At 52.7% G+C, this 16681-nt stretch overlaps 1 protein-coding gene across 2 annotated transcripts in view; it reads right to left on the bottom strand.

Moving 5' to 3' along the window:
• LOC120372863 (collagen and calcium-binding EGF domain-containing protein 1-like) overlaps nt 1-5111 on the bottom strand; it is a 35036-nt gene extending 29925 nt beyond the window's left edge. For both annotated transcript variants that reach the window (XM_039490304.1, XM_039490305.1), the window contains exon 1: nt 4634-5111. In XM_039490304.1, the coding sequence (XP_039346238.1) occupies nt 4634-4716 (83 nt within the window). In that variant the 5' untranslated portion in view covers nt 4717-5111. The remainder of the gene's footprint in view (nt 1-4633) is intronic.
• Nucleotides 5112-16681: the final 11570 nt, after the last annotated feature.

The following is a 16681-nucleotide window of genomic DNA, read 5'->3' as shown; positions in this document are numbered from 1 at the left end:
GCTCTTGGCCAGGGCTCTTAGCCAGTGGCCTGCCTGACTTTACCTTGCTATTAGCCCATAGTTAAGGTTAAGGTTTTGTCAAGGTTATTTTTAGTAAATGTCAGGGACAGGTCATGGGCAATAAACAAAAATGAATGGAAGCCTGTCACCTGTCCCTGACTTTTACTAAAAATAACTGCGACAAATGGAGCTGACGGGGAGAACTGAAGCCCGAGTGGAGGGGCAGGGGGGATGGGAGCCCAAGCCCCACTGCAGAAGGGTGAGGGGGTCCAGCACCTACCACCTGGGCAGCTTGGAGTTGCGGGGCCCCCCCACAGAGACTGGGCATTCCTGAGTCCCCCCACACCCATGGCGGTTCGGAGCTCTGGGGTCCCCTCACACCCCACGGCAGCTCGGAGCTGCGGGGGCTGCAGTGCCTGGGGGGCTGGGAGATCCAGGGTCCCCCCACCACCCACGGCAACTCAGAACTCCAGGGTCCCTGCTGGCTGACAGCTCTGGCCCTCCACCCCAGGGCTGGTGGAAAATGTCACCGAGGTCTCTGAAAGTCACGGAATCTGTGACCTCCGTGACATAATCTTACCCTTACCCATAGTGACCTGACATGATCTGCTAGCAACATGCAGCTCGGACTGGGAAGTTACATTCTAGCGCTCTAGCCAGAGTCTTCTAGCCCTAGCTAAGGGCATCCCTTCAGTGCTTAGTGATCTTCCAGCCGTAGGTGGTATCGTACCTGCTTTGTCTGGTGATCTAGTCACATGCCTGCCTTTGATAGTGAGTGAGCGCTAGCTAACGTCATGCAGGTTATAGCTAGTGATCACCAGGCCATGAAGGTGTTGCTACACTGGCTAGTGAACAATCAAAGTGAATTATTGCTATTATTAGAACTGCCAAGCCTGGGGAGAAGGTGGTAGCTGTTAGTTTTTTGGTTAATAAAACCTAACCCCTAGGGTATGGGGGAGATTTGAGTCCCCAGGGTATGGATTGTGTCTAAAAGCAGGGCAGGAAAGGCAACTTGTCTTTGACTTAGAGAGAGAGAGAGAGAGAGAGAGAGAGAGAGAGAGAGAGAGAGAGAGAGAGAGAGAGAGAGAGAGAGTTGCACTGGCAGTGTTGCCAGCCACAAATGTTAAACAAGCAGGAGTCCGTCCCCCAAAAGTGATGAGAGGCTTAAATATCATGAGTTTTTTTAAAGTAATAAATGTGTGGCTCTTTATAGCTGCCTTCTGGTTTCTCAGCCTGGGGGGCTGCCCTCAAGTCACGTTTTCAAACTTTCCTGGGCTACAATCTCACTTTTTTAAAAACAAAAGCTGAGAATCTCATCTGATCACGTGACTAGGGGAACTAGGGCTTTAACCAAAACATCCAATATTGCAAGAGTTGGCAAAGCTGCACTGGGCCAAAGTCATCCTGGCGTCACTCCATTGCTGTGATGCGTCCTCCGCAGCTCACAGGAACCTCCCTGAAACGCTCTCTAAACTCCATCCAACCCATTCCATTCTTCAGTCATTGAGTTCCCCCTCCCAGGCAACTGTTAAACCCTCTGGCTGGACTCCTTGGTAACATCTGAGCCAGCTGCAGCAGTAACAACCCCAAGGGGGGTCTAAGAGTGGCCCGGAAAACCACACCGACTCACGCCATGCGGTGGTTTGGGAGCTGGGTAAGGCGGAGTGTTCATGTGTCATGGGGAGGAGAGGAAGTTGTGCTGCTGTGGGTAGGAGGTTTGGCAGCATTGGCCCCATCAACACAACTGGCGTGTCTGCAACATCTTTTGCAGATATTTTTTTGACAGACATCAGGAGATGTGTCATTGCTTCCAGTTAGTCCATTATGCAACACCAGGAAAAACAATTTACTTGGCCGCTCCACAAAACGTGCGGCAGGGGATTGAGGGTCGGCGCCTCAGTTGCTGTACATTGGCATAGACCCACTGAAGTCAACAGAGCGAGCGTGTCCGTTTACGCCAGGGGAGGATCTGGCCCTTAGCAAATACTTTGGTGCTTATGTCCTTAGCTATAAATCATTCTGCTCAGACAGGCTGTCTGTCTGTCTGTCTGTCTTGCAGATGCGTGGGATCTTTCTCTCTCTCTCGTTCTGCAGCACCGAACATGTTAACAAAACAGATGAGCCTGATTTGAGGCCTCGCTCTTATCCCCAGGTTGACACTGGTGTAACCCCACTGACTGTAAGGGAGTTATGTCTGATTTTCCCTCCTGTAAGTGAGAAGAGAATCGGAGCCCAAACCTGAAGTCCTGCCTCCCTCAGAATTCCCAGGGGGTCAGATTCAGACCTGATGGAAGCAGATGTAGTGTCAGTGGGGTCACTAGAGTTAGTCCTTCTTAAACTGGGCTGGAACTCAGCTCCCTGACCTCAGTTACAAATGGTGAAGGGGTAAGGAAAGGTGTTTGTGTGCAAAGCCTGTTCCAAGCACCCCTTCGGGGGACAAGAACCACATGGCCCCGGGGTTCTTCCTCCATGGGATGGGCAAAGGCGTGTGGGAATCCCGACACTGGAGGCTGCAGTAGCTTTTGATGATAAACTCTTTGGGGCAAGGGCTGTCCCCCACTTGTCCACATTACAAAGCAACCACACACCTTGGCACGATTGTCAATCCGTGCTGCATTCTGATGCTGTAGGGCCAGACTGAGCTGCATAGGGGCTCGGGGCTCTGAGCTGCGGAGGGGCTCTGGGGATTAGTAACAGGGACTGGATCCCTTCGCTGACAGATCATTAGTTCCGTGCTGGCCCAGGTTGCAAGTGCTGAAAGTCATTTACCAGCTGAGGGCTGCTCAGTGGCTTGTGTGAAATGGGTCTAGTTCCTAGGGCACAACTGCCAAATGCAATTAACGCTAATTGGCAACCCCTTGGTGGCCCTCCCAGAAGAGAGGCTAGGGACTGAATGCACAATGGAGACTGAACTCTTTCTTCTCTCCGCACTCAAGAGGTGGGGAAGCTCTTGCTGCCAGGGCCCATGCTGTGCCTGCCCTCTAGACAAATCCATGGAGGACTGTCATCTACAGGGCTATTGTCAGCCCAACACTAAATGCACCTTTAAACAAAACCACACAAAGGATTGACCTACAGTGAAAGAGCTGCAATAGGACCCAGGACTGGAATAGCAGGGGGCGGGGCTGCAGGTGAGGACTGGGGGGCACTGGCAGAGCTGGGGGGGAGCCCGGGACTGGAATAGCAGGGGGGCTGCAGGTGAGGACTGGGGGGCACTGGCAGAGCTGGGGGAGACCGGGACTGGAAAAGCAGGGGGCTGCAGGTGAGGACTCGGGGCACTGGCAGAGCTGGGGGGGAGCCCGGGACTGGAATAGCAGGGGGGCTGCAGGTGAGGACTGGGGGCACTGGCAGAGCTGGGAGGAGACCGGGACTGGAATAGAAGGGGGCTGCAGGTGAGGACTGGGGGGCACTGGCAGAGCTGGGGGGAGCCCGGGACTGGAATAGCAGGGGGCTGCAGGTGAGGACTGGGGGGCACTGGCAGAGCTGGGGGGGAGCCCGGGAGGGGAATAGCAGGGGCTGCAGGTGAGGACTGGGGGGCACTGGCAGAGCTGGGGGGGAGCCCGGGACTGGAATAGCAGGGGGCTGCAGGTGAGGACTGGGGGGCACTGGCAGAGCTGGGAGGAGACCGGGACTGGAATAGCAGGGGGGCTGCAGGTGAGGACTGGGGGCACTGGCAGAGCTGGGGGAATCCTGGGACTGGAATAGCAGGGGGCTGCAGGTGAGGACTAGGGGCACTGGCAGAGCTGGGGGGGAGCCCTGTACTGGAAGCGCAGGGGTCGGGGCTGCCGGTGAGGACTGGGGGGCACTGGCAGAGCTGGGGAGGATCCCAGGACTGGAATAGCAGGGGGCTGCAGGTGAGGACTGGGGGGCACTGGCAGAGCTGGGGGGAGACCGGGCCTGGAACAGCAGGGGGCTGCAGGTGAGGACTGGGGGGCACTGGCAGAGCTGGGGGGGAGCCCGGGACTGGAATAGCAGGGGGCTGCAGGTGAGGACTGGGGGGCACTGGCAGAGCTGGGGGGGAGCCCGGGACTGGAATAGCAGGGGGGCTGCAGGTGAGGACTGGGGGGCACTGGCAGAGCTGGGGGGGAGCCCGGGACTGGAATAGCAGGGGGGCTGCAGGTGAGGACTGGGGGCACTGGCAGAGCTGGGGGGAGCCCAGGACTGGAATAGCAGGGGGGCTGCAGGTGAGGACTGGGGGGCACTGGCAGAGCTGGGGGGAGACCGGGACTGGAATAGCAGGTGCTGGCTCAGCCCCAGGAGCTCAGTGGCTCTGAGGACAAGTGGCAGGTGCCAGGCACCAGAGACCTGTGTAAGCAGAGTCCCGTCGGGCTCTCTCCTGGCGCTGGGGCGCCGGGAGGTGCCGGCTAGTGGCCGAGAAGCTGCGCCCGGCCCGTCACGCTCCTTACGGGAAGGAGCCGTTCGAGCTTCCCAGGCGGGGCCCGAGCGCAGACCTGCGGGGTGGGGGGTCGCCAGGGCAGAGCAGGGAGCAGGCTCGGCTGCGCTGGGGCGGGCGGCTCCCGCGCTGCGCCCCGGCCCCGATCCGCCCCACACACCCAGCCAGGGGCTCGCTGCTCCCCAGCGGGAGCCCGGCCCGGCCGCCTCGCCCCGCAGCCCCAAGCGCCCCGCGTCTCACCTCTTGCGATCCCCGGAGAGTGGCGGGAAGGGGCCGGAGAGCAGGGAAGCGAAGAGCAGCTCGGCTTCCAGCAGGCGCAGCATCGCCCTGGACTCCCTGCCCAGCGCACCCCTCACAGCCGGGCCATGCGGGACCCCGCTAGGGGCTGGCGGCTCTGGGCCAGCTCGGCTCCTCCCGCTGCTCCCCCTGCCTGGCAGCCCGGCGCCCAGACGCGGCTCCCAGTCCCTGCGCAGGGTGTCCGCAGCTCCGCTCGCTCCTCGTCTCTCTGCCCGTCTGGCTCCGCCGCCCTGCAGCCAGGCTCCCTGGCCCGAAGTCAGAGCTCAGCCCTCCCCGGATCCCTGCCTTCTCCTCCGCTCGCCGCTTCGCCCTCGCCTTTTGTGTCCTGGCCGAGAGCCCCCTCTCCTGGTGCCAAAGGCTGCGTCCCGCTCCACCAAGACCTGCCCAGCGCCCGCAGCTTCTTTCCCAGGCCCGCCAGCTCTCCCCGGAGCATCCGTCTTCTGCCAGCCCAGCCCCGATCTTGTTCAGTCTCCAGGAGCTCTCCGGAATCGTGCCTGGATCTTGCTACATCTTAACCCTCTCCCCGTGCGGAGATACCGGTGATGGGCCTGCAGCCAGACAGGGGGGAACTGCCCAGAGGTTATGGGCCCCAACGGTAGGGTGACCAGATGTCCCGATTTTTGTAGGGACAGTCCCGATTTTGGGGGCTTTTTCTTATATAGGTTCCTATTACCCCCCACCAGGTCCCGATTTTTCACACCTGCCCTCTGGTCACCCTACCAGGGCATGTACAGTTAAAATGGGCGCCAAAGCCATGTAGAGTGGGAGTAGAGACTAGCACTGAGGGAGGAACGGTAGCACATTTTCATCCCCTTTAGCGCCCCTTGCCAGAACAGTGTAAAGGGACCTTTGGGGAACTGAGAGTCAGGCCCTGTTTATTTACCCAGCACAGGCATTGGGCATGGCACTAGGGAGAGGAATGGGCTATGAGGGGCCTGATTCTCCTTTCCCAAGGGTGTAAATCAGGCCGAACTCCCCTGGAGTTGGTGGAATTTCACCCCTGTCTGGGCACAGGGGGGAGGTCCCATGCAACTGAGGTGCATTATTATCCTGGTGATTGATGTTGTCTCCAGTCAGGACAAATACAAAACTCCCAAGTTCAGCTCGGAGCACCTTGCCGATCATTTGAAACTAGGAGACCAGGATGGCAAACATCTGCTCACTCCTTCCACCAGCCAGGGGCACCCAATCAAACACCAACACCTCCATGGCATGGCCTAGCCTTGGTCCCCTGCCTCTCTGCAAAGGCCAGCCGAAGCAAATGAGCCCTGCCCTCCACCAGTCTTTTGGACTAGGGATGGCAGGGAATTCCAGAGCCCCTGGGGCCCTCATGGAGAATGCCCTGCCAGCTGCCAGCCCGCCCTCACCTCCAAGCATCAGTTTCCTAAGAGAAGGGGGAGAAGTTTTCTCTCTGGAGGAATTTAAAATAACAAAACACTGAGAACAATCCTGTGCTGGCAGGGAGATCAACTGAAGGACCTTCCGTCCATGGGCCAGATTGACAGTGTGTGTAACTCAGCCTCGCTCCATAAACTTCAATGGTGTGATGCCAATTTACACCAATTGAAGATCTGACCCTTGAGATTTTATGGGCCAGATTCTGATGTCAGTTACACTAGTAACTGGCCCTAGTCTCTCCCCTTCCAGAGGCTGATTGTGATATATGTGGAGTTTACACCTGAAGCTATTTCAAGGTCATAACCAAACCTTACAAACAACACTGGGGAAGCTCTTGGTGTCGGAGGCAGTGCTTGTTGACCGTGCTGCTGGCTTTGGCATAGCTGTGTTGAGTTCATGAACCCTTCCCCTGTAATTTAAACCCAGGGATCTTTAAAGCATGATTCAATTTAAAAGCCCAACCAACTTGTTTTGCTAGCTAAGGAGTAACCTGTGCTATCTATTCAGGACACATTCTGCCACCCAGTGCATAGGAGCAATGCCTGCAACAGAGGTGCTGCACGGATTGGGTCACTGATATTTTTCTCTTGCCCTTTTCTGCACCTCCCCCCCACCCCCGCCTCAGCCTTCCCCATATTTGCTTCTCACTCTGCCCACTCTTGGCTCTGTTTTTTCCCTCCCTTCTCCTTTTCTCATGGTCTAGCTTAAGTAGGATGTAAGCCTGATCAAGTCTGTGATCAAATCGAACCTACACGCTCACAGTATCTGCTTGGCTTTGAAATTAGACAAAAGGAGCTCCCTAGTCACAAGCAAGTTCATTCATTTGTAGGATGAAAGATATCTCTCCACCACAGGAACACCAGGGGATACTGTAGCCTGAGACAAATGAAACTCATCTCACGAGTGAGAAATCTAAGCCAGGCACCTCACCCACTTCCCAGATTAGAGAAATTTGGACACGGGATAAATGCCAGTAAGAGATGGTTATGAATCAGTGGTTCTCAACTGTTTCAATACCATGCACTCAGGTGACATCAGAAAAAAGTTACAAGACTTCCCTTCCATAAAATTCTTTATCCCATCACATCCAGCCATAAAGAATAGGAGGAGGTCATGCCCCCCAATATGTCTTTGTGACCTCATGCAGTCGCAGCCCCCAAGACTGAGATAGATAAGACAAGTAACCCGGAGTCTGGAGACCTTGTGTCCATACTGAGGGAAAGCGCTGTTTGTGAAATCTAAACCCTGCTCCAGTTGTAGTCAATGGCTGTCAGTCAAAGCAGGATTGGGTGCCCAGGAATCTTGGAGTCAATGCAGGTCTTAAAAAACAAACCTCAAAACTTGTGCCTGGTTCACATGTCAGACAGGGGCATGCGGGGCATGAAGGAGGGTGGGGGGAGCAGATGGCAGAGCTGTGTGGGGTTTTTTTCAGTTGCAGCACTGGATGCAGCACAGGTGGCAGGAATGCCAAAAGCTGTCTGGGGCCAGATCCTCAGCTGGAGTAAACTGGGGTAGTAGCTCCATCAAAACCCTGCATGTCTGTGGGCTAAGGCTGGATCTCGTCAGCTCTAGGCAGCTCTGAGGTAGGCATGTGAAATTTAAACCTGGGTTGGGACTGGGAGAGCAGCTTCACAAAGCCAGGAGAAGCATGGGTGGGAGCCTCCCGCTGGGTTCTCATTAAGATCAATAGCCCTGTTTTCTCAAACTCCGCTTCCACTGAGTCAATGGTGAAACCCCCAGAGACAGTTGGCAGAGTTCAGCCAGTGCTAAGCCCCTTTGAAAATCCCACCCTCTTCACAGGGAAAATAGGGCCTTTCTGGATTTGGAGCCAAAACTGCAGGGACAGATTTGGATCCTGGCATCTGAATCCTGCATCCCTGAAATTTGAAGGGGTCTGGGATTTGAGGTTCTGGTTTTACCAACCACAGAGAGAGGACAGCTGCCCTCCAACTCCTGGGATCCCTGCGTTCCACTCCCTAGCTCAAACCTCTGCAGTCTGCAGCAGAATTCTCCTGCTTATGTTCCCCCCTCCACACACACACACACACTCAAACCAGGGCTTTCTGGAGACCATTCCCTACCAGCAGGGGCGGCTCTACAAATTTGGCCGCCCCAAGCAATCATGCCCGGGAGGCGCCCCCGAGCCGCGGGAGCAGCGGACCTGCCGCGGGCATGACTGCGGAGGGTCCGCTGGTCGCGCGGCTCAGCTGGACCTTCCGCAGCTGCGAACGGTTCGCCGCCGCCCCCCTGGGAAAGGGCCGCCTCAGGCGGGTGCTTGCCCCGCTGGGCTCTAGAGTCGCCCCTGCCTACCAGAGAGCAATCAGTCTGGCCTGACACAGCAGGCTGGCTGTCACACACAGCCACTGTCCCTTCTTTCTGGGATGTGGCGCAACCTTGGAGTCAGGATACCAGAGCAGAGATGCAATTTTCAACTTAACTTCAGGTGGCACTGCTGTCCCATTTCCTTCTGAGGAAGAGCTGACTTCTAAGCACCCCTGGGCTATCCAGAGGTCTTTATCAATCATGTAATAACCAGCTAGAGATGCTGCAGAGACACTGTGGAAAGCCCAGACTTTAGCTGGTCAGATGATGGCTGGTGCTTGTGGGTGAATGAGTTCTTAAGCCTAAAATGATCCAGATGGTTCTTTTCATTGTACATTGTTGGCAGAGCTGAGTAGTGCAGAGAAGGGGTAGGATGAAGGGGTGGAGTTTAAAGGATTTGATTTCTGATTGCTGGTCCAAACCTAGTGCTCAGAACAACAGACATCCTGCAAGTATTTTTACTGAGCCTGCGAAAAATGTTTCTAGGCCTCATGAGCTGCAAAATATTTGTGTTTGCAGCATAGTTCTCGGCCAGTTCCTTTTCAGGATTCCTGCTTCTTTTTAAACCTATAACTGCCACTGGGGAATTTCTCCCCCCACCCCCAGTGCAGGGGATTTCTGAAGTCAGCATACAGACAATCTAAGGGTTCTATGCTGTTCTCCAGTGCAGGGGCATGATGAGGTTCTGCCCAAGGGAAGGGAGGAGGGTGGATCTTGCTCAGGCAGGGTGTGGGCATGCAAGGCTTAAATTTTCAGCTATCCTGGGCAGGTGAAATAATCCATAAAGGGTCAGTCAAAGTTAGTGTAAATTAGAGCAGCCACTGGGCACCTCGACACCTTGGAATCTCATCTGCAAACTCACATTCAGCATATCTGTGCTGACAACTCCCAGCTCTACCTCTCTACTCCAGACCTGTCTCCTTCGGTCCCAACTAAAATCTCAGCCTGTCTCTCTGACTTCTCATGTGCTGACAACTCCCAGCTCTACCTCTCTACTCCAGACCTGTCTCCTTCGGTCCCAACTAAAATCTCAGCCTGTCTCTCTGACTTCTCATGTGCTGACAACTCCCAGCTCTACCTCTCTACTCCAGACCTGTCTCCTTCGGTCCCAACTAAAATCTCAGCCTGTCTCTCTGACTTCTCATGGCGGTTGAGCCATCAGCTTAGCTCACACACAACCAAAACAGAGGTCCGAATCTTTCCTCCCAACTTCTCCCCTCTCCCTCCTTTCTCGATCATTAATGTAGACAACATCACCACCCTGCCTGCCACTTACCTCCATAAACTGGGTGTCATCTTCGACTCGGCCCTGTCTCTCGATCCTCACAACCAGGAGGTGCCCGCATCTTGTCGATTTCTTCTGCGTAGCATCTCTAAGATACGGCCTCGTGACCTTTCCATACAAAAAGCTAAAACTCCTGTCCAGGCGCTTATCATCTCATGTCTCAGTTCCTGCAACATCCTGTTCTCTGGCCTTGACAAAAGCCAGTCAGAATGCTGTTGCAAGGATCATTTTCCTAGCTCGCCACTTTGATCGTGTCACCCCTCTCTTGGCATCCCTCCCCCAGCTCCTCTTTCTCTATCTGCCCCTCACTCATGGGTGGAGAGCCCCATAACCTTCTCATTGTCTTCCTCCAAATCCCTCCTTTGCCATAATGCCAATGCCCACAAGAAACTTGACAGTGGTTAGGCTGCTGATGTGCTGAGACTACTGCTTATCATACTGGCTCATTGTTTCCTTGTACTCCCCCGTCTGTCTGCTTGTCTCTACCTGTTGCTTGTCTTATACTTAGGTTGTAAGTTCTTCGGGGCAAGAACTTTCTGTTTGTTCTGTACACTGCCTGGCACAGTGTGGTACTGTGTGACTGGGGCTCTGAGGTTCTACCACAATACAAATAATAAATCATAATGATAATAATAATTGGCAGCTCAGAATCTGGACCATGAAACTTCAATAATGCCATAAAATGTGATGTCAGTTTCAGATTCTCATCCCCACTTTCTCAGCTTATCTTCCCTGGGCCATTGTGGTTCCATTTGAAGGTGATTAGCAACAAAACTTGGACTGCAAATGGCCTTTCCTGTCTCATCTGGGCTCTAGAATGGCACAGTTCTCAATTGCACCGCTGTGACTGACCAAGCACAAGCTCCAAAGGAACCAGAGCATCCAGGCCAGGCCAGCCATCACATTTTGGGCACACCCAGCATTCCCTGCAAATGTGACAGGCCCTGTGGGGAGTCACATCTATCCCATGATCCCACCCTATTGGCCTCTATAATGCCTGTGGGCCATAACGTCTATTTGCACCTGTCCATGTTTTGGGCTTGTTCCATCACCGGCTTTGAATGAGGAGGCACAAAGGCCCCAGGTGGGTGGGGATCACGCTGTGCTATGCCCTCACACTCATGTTGCAAATGTTGCGATGTGGGGGTCACTTTCCTGTCCTGAAGCCACTGCCAGGTCAACTCTGGGCTGGTAGTCTGTGACGTACGCCAGCTCAGGGTGCTCAGGGAGGGAAGACGCTTGTGTGTTTCTGACTGCACTGTTTTTGACAACTGAATATCTTGTTGCGGGGTTGTTTCCTTTGTGATTTTCACCTAACAGGTTTCTTCTCTCGCTCTCTTTTGGTTCCTGAGATGGGACTGGGACCGGCCTGGTTCCTTGAGGGAAGCTGGGGCTGGGGGGGTGGGGGTGGGGGGGAGATCCAGCTGGACACTTGTCAGTTCCACCACATTGCTCCTGTCCCAATTCATAGAGTGGGGTGTACAGATCAAAGGGGAGGGGAGACGCACTGGGTCCTGCAGGGCCCAGGGAGGAAAGGAGAAAGCTGAAGATCCTTGTCTGTAGTGTCTCCTGTTTTGCTTTCTCTTTCAAATCTCAGGAGTCTGGGAGGTGGAAGGTTGGAAGGGTCTGCCCTGTGGAGAATCAAGAGTCCCCTCCCCACCCAGTGAGGCAGGTGTGGTAGCAGCTAAGTGAGAGGGGATGGAGTAGGAAAGACCCAGTACTTACCCTAGCAATTGGGCTGTCTCTGCTTAGATGATTGGGCTGGGCCTGCTGCACTCCTCAGCTCCTGCCACAGAGTCCTCTGATAGGGGGCTGTTTGTGGGGCCCCGAACAGTTAATATGGGAGGTAACAGCCTACTGAGATGCACGGGTCAGCTCACTCTTCTCAGAGCTACTGTTTGAGGCTGTCTGCAGACTCAGGCAGGTACTGCTGCATCAGTTACACTCAGGTCACGTTTTCCAGCTTTTCTTCAAAACCACGATGGCTAGACATGTTCTCTTATTTTTAATGAAAGCTAAAATTCTGACTATCACATGATTCCAGGAGCTGGTGCCCTAGACACCAGCTTATAGAGCCTATGTCTTTTTCAGCCCTGCCTTGGACCAAGACTGCTGTTGAGCCATGGTCCAGTATTTAATACAACAATCCCTAAACCTCGGATCAGTGCCATTTTCAATCCCTGTAGTCAGTGCTTAACTGCGCCTGCTGTTCTACAGTGCCTGTCCTGCAAAAGACTTTGTCCCCGCTGGAGATGTGGAAGGCCCATGGTCTCGTCTATTAAATAATCTTGTTGCGCTTTCGCTTTCTGATCTGCCTCCAAATCCCATTGTCACAACCCACACAATACAGGGGTTGTTCAAAGGGAGAACGGGGCCTTTGGGGGCATGTCAGGGAGTGGACAATTCATAAAAATTTTGTTCAGTGACAGCAGATACTGCGTTTTTGGCTGTTTCCTTCTGTGAACCACCTGCCACAGAGGAAGCTGATGGTTACAGAGTAACAGCCAGAAGCTTGTCGTTTTCATTTCCGCTGGAGTTATTTCAGCTTCTCTTTGCTCTAGCGCTGACGAAAGCCTGACTGACTGATCACCCAATCATAGTATCATAGTTCCGCCCATATATGCGCATGCATGTGTAAGCATATATATAGACTCATGTACTGGTTTTACTTCTTCTTTTGGCTGCTGTGTGCTGTTACTGGTGGGGGATGAGCAGCAGGTTGCTGATATTCCTACTGCCCTTTGCCACTCCCTGATCATACATCTTGGGAAACAGAGTCAACTGACTGGTTCCTCGATGTGTCCTTATTACGCCACAACCAGCAAGTCTGGAATGTGTTCGTCTATTCAACAAGGGCCTGATCCGACTCCCATTGTCTTTAATGGGAGCCGGCGCAGGCCTTGGGTTGGCTTGTTAGTGACTCATTGATATCCTTTGTTCGCTTATTTAAAAGAATCAAACCAATGAAGCTGCTAGTTAAACACTTACTTCCAGATTGTGGAGTCTGTACTCACACTGGCGAGCACTTACTCATGTGAGTAATCCTCTGACTTCAGGGGACCTGCTCGAGTGAGCAACTGCTCAGCAGGATGAATCAGGGCTTTACCATTTGGCCCTTAGCTTATAGCATATTAGTTACCTTTGTTGTCATCCCTTGTATTCTCCACCACCCTGTTGTACTTTGTCTCTCTCTATACTGAATGCTCTTTGCGGCAGGGACTGTATGACTGTATGTTGGTGGGGCACCCAGCACAGTGATTGGATCCTAACTGGGGTCTCTGGGAGCTACTGTAATGCACATTAATGATTCAATAATAATTAATAATAAATAATTATAATTAATACTGTAGTAATAATAATAGCTAGAAACTAAATGTTATAGGCTGAGGGTCTCCACTTCTTGTCTGGAGCTGTCGGAACCTCTCACTATCAAACAGCCCCACAAAACAAGTCATCATCCCCTCCATCCTCCTATATGTGATGGATCAGATAGAACTTCCTCAGAGCCCATTAATGCAACTTCTTCATTGGCCAGGAGAGGTCACTATTGAGTGGCAGGAGGCGTTCCCTTCCCCAGCTCATGGTGTTGACTTCGCTTGGAGCAAGAAGCCCCAGTGACTCCAAGGTAGGTTAGCTGAAATGCTAGTACAGCTGAGTGGGTCTGAGTTGATGCGGGGAAGTCCAGAAACAATTTATTTCCAGACAGTTGTGTAGCTCAGAGACTCTGAGGGCAGAAGGGATAATTACAATCATCTAGCCCAAACTGCATAAAACAGGCCAGGGAACCTCACCCAGTAATTTCTGCATCAGGCAGAAGGGAGAAGCCCTCAAATTGTTTCATAGTGTGGACCCGAACTGAACACCTCCCTTCCCATTCACTAGAACACAGATCACACACCTGCTCCTCCCCAATCGGGTGAACCTCCTCTCCTCCCACATGGTTACATAACACCCAGTGGCCACTACAGCTATGAACACGTAACATTAAGAAGGTAGTTAATGTACATGTGCCCCTTGTAATGCAACACAGCAGCTGGAACCAAAGAGGCGAAGCCAGCATCATGTGATTAGCCAGCTGTTCATGGACCTTCCAGAAAGTGGTCTATGGTAAGGCCCAAAACAGTGAGTTCTTGTACTGCTTTGAGGCACTGCGGTCCCAATCCCGTCTTCTGATATACCCAAGACAAACCTGTGTCACTCCCTTGGAAGACAATTTGTTCATATCTGAGCCCAGGACTAGGCTAATCGGGCCAGATTCTCATTGAACTGTAATTTACTTCCACTTAAGATTCTTTATGCAGCCAGTATTATTATTACTATTGTTTATTTGAATTGTGGTAGCACGTAGGAGCCCTAGTCTTGGTCCAGGACTCCCCAGTGCTTGGCGCAGGACAAACACAAAACAAAAGCAGAGTGTAAAGGGTCCTCAGTGTAAATCATAGAATTGTAGGACTGGAAGGGACCTCGAGAGGTCGTCTAGTCCAGTCCCCTGCACTCATAGCAGGACTAAGTATTACCTAGACCATCGGTTCTCAAGCAAGGGTCTGAGTCCTCTAGGGCAGGTTTCAGGGGTCCACCAAAATAAGCCAGAGAGCAGGGCTGGTGTTAGCATTGCTGGGGCCCAAGGCAGAAAGCCCAAGCCCAAGCCCTGCCATGTGGGGCTGAAGCCAAAGCCTGAGCATCTTAGCTTCGTGGGGGCCGGGGACCCCTTGGCATTGTGCCTGGGCAGTTGCCCTGCTTGCTACCCACTAACACCAGCCCTGGCTTCTAATCTACTGGCTACGCAGAAAAACAGTTGTGGCACAGGTGGGTCATGGAGTTTTTATGGCATGTTGGGGGGAGGGGGGCCTCAGAAAGAAAAAGGTTGAGAACCCCTGATCTAGACCATCCCCGGCAGGTGTTTGTCTAACCTGCTCTTAAAAATCTCCAATGATGGAGATTCCACAATCTCCCTAGTCAATTTATTCCAGTGCTTGGTTCATCGTTATTAACCTGACCTTATGACAAATCTAGGTTATTTTCTTTAACCATTTCATCTAAACTCCCATGTTGCAGCCACACCATGTTTATGTCTGATCACATCAGTAACAAAATTCTGTACATAATAATCATTTTATACATATACAATGCCTTTAACCCAGCATGTGTCCAAAGCAATTTGAAAAAACAATCTGCAAACAATGCACATGTGTTATTTCATGTTCCACAGCACACAGCAACAGTATGTTGCAATTTAGGACAGGAAGTGACAGATCCCTTTACTTTCCTGCATTGAATCTGTACAGATGATTTAGGATGTCACAATGTACTTCTTTGAGGTGCAGCTTGGCCAGGACAAAAGGGATAACAGGTCTAATTTTACAAAGGGCTCTGTGGAACCTTACTGATTACCAGGGCCGGCTCCAGACCCCAGCGTGCCAAGCGCGCGCTTGGGGCGGCGTCCCAGTGGGAGGGCGGCAGGCAGCTCCGGTAGACCTCCCACAGATGTGCCTGCGGAGGGGCCGCTGGTTCTACGGCTCCGGTGGAGCATCCGCAGGCGTGCCTGTGGGAGGTCCACCAGAGCCGCGGGACCGGCGACCGCCAAAGCGCATCCCGTGGCGTGCCGCCCTGCTTGGGGCGGCGCAAATCCTAGAGCCGCCCTGCTGATTACATGGGGTCAGAAGTTGCCTCTCATAGCACAATGCCCATTAGCATCAGGCTGGGGCTTCTGTTCAGTACTGAATCCAAGGGATGAGTTCCCCCGTGACTGAATTGCCAGCACCACTTCGTGCAGCATCTTGGCTTTTCACTGGGAGTTTCACATCCCAAATGCTGACCTGGCCTGATACTATGCTGCTTATGAGAGCATGCAGCACGAGATGGGACAGCTTCAGGCTTTGCTCTTTTCAGAGTCAAATGACTCTCTGGGAATTGGATTAAATGTGTTTGTAACTTTTTGGATTTTGTGGCATCTTATGGAGGGTCTCTGGGCTTGAGAGCCAAGGTTGTCTGTTGGACTGTCCTGATGTTGAGGGGATTCTCCTGATTTTGAGGTGGCAGTTCCATGACCTTGAAGTTGGGCTTAGAAACCTTTTAAAGCACCCTGAAATATATTGTGGGCTGTTGCAATGTATTGTGACACTATATTATGATATGATGTGGCAACCCCAGGAATCACGCATGAGCCCATGCTAGTATAGTGCTTTGAAGATGCAAGGTGCCATGGAAATGCCAATAGGCTTCTCTGCCAACCATACACTGATGACGTCCATCCCTGTAGCATGTGCATCAGTTGCGGACTCACTGTGCCTGAGTGAGGGAAGTTTGTGGGTGAGAAGCGGAGCTGGCTCAGGCTCAGTGCGGGGAAAACAGAAATGATACTGGTAGGAAGGGAGAAGTTCTTTGAGGAAATAGAAGCAGCTCTGACAGCTGATGTGGTGGTAGGTATTTACCCTCTGATTGACCTGATTGCCAAGGTGGTGCACAATAATATCCTACTATTATTTATTTGTATTTGCAGTAGCACCTAGAGTCCCCAGTCAAGAACAGGGCCCCATTGTGCTATGAACTGTGCAAATCCCTTGTAGCTAAGGTACTCATAGATTGCTAATCACCATAATATCTTGGTGTGACCTTACTCGACTCATAACATATTTTGCTTGTCTGTTGTACCCTCCTCTTCCCTCCCTGGTCTGTTTATTAAGCTCTCTGGAGCTGGGACTCTGTTATGCTATGTTTGGAGAGAACTTAGCACAATGCGGCTCCCATTCCAGTGGCTACAATAATAATAATAACAACAAAGAAGCCTTCATGCTCAAATAGCAGGTGTAACCAGAAATGCCTGTTTCCAGTTAGCTAAAAGGCTGCACTTCTTCCTCGCAGTCTCAGACCTAGCCACTCTGATCCATGTCTTTGTCACCATCCAGGCTGGGCAGAAGCATCAGTAAATCCAACAACAGTGGTCGGCTTTGCAGGACCGCGCTAGACTGAGGAAAGCACGTCACACC

This window comes from Mauremys reevesii, linkage group 10 (assembly GCF_016161935.1).
Source record: "Mauremys reevesii isolate NIE-2019 linkage group 10, ASM1616193v1, whole genome shotgun sequence".
In the NCBI taxonomy this organism is placed as follows: Eukaryota; Metazoa; Chordata; order Testudines; family Geoemydidae; genus Mauremys; species Mauremys reevesii.
The sequence above is the reverse complement of the archived record's forward strand: the minus strand, read 5'-3'. Positions and strand labels throughout refer to the sequence as shown.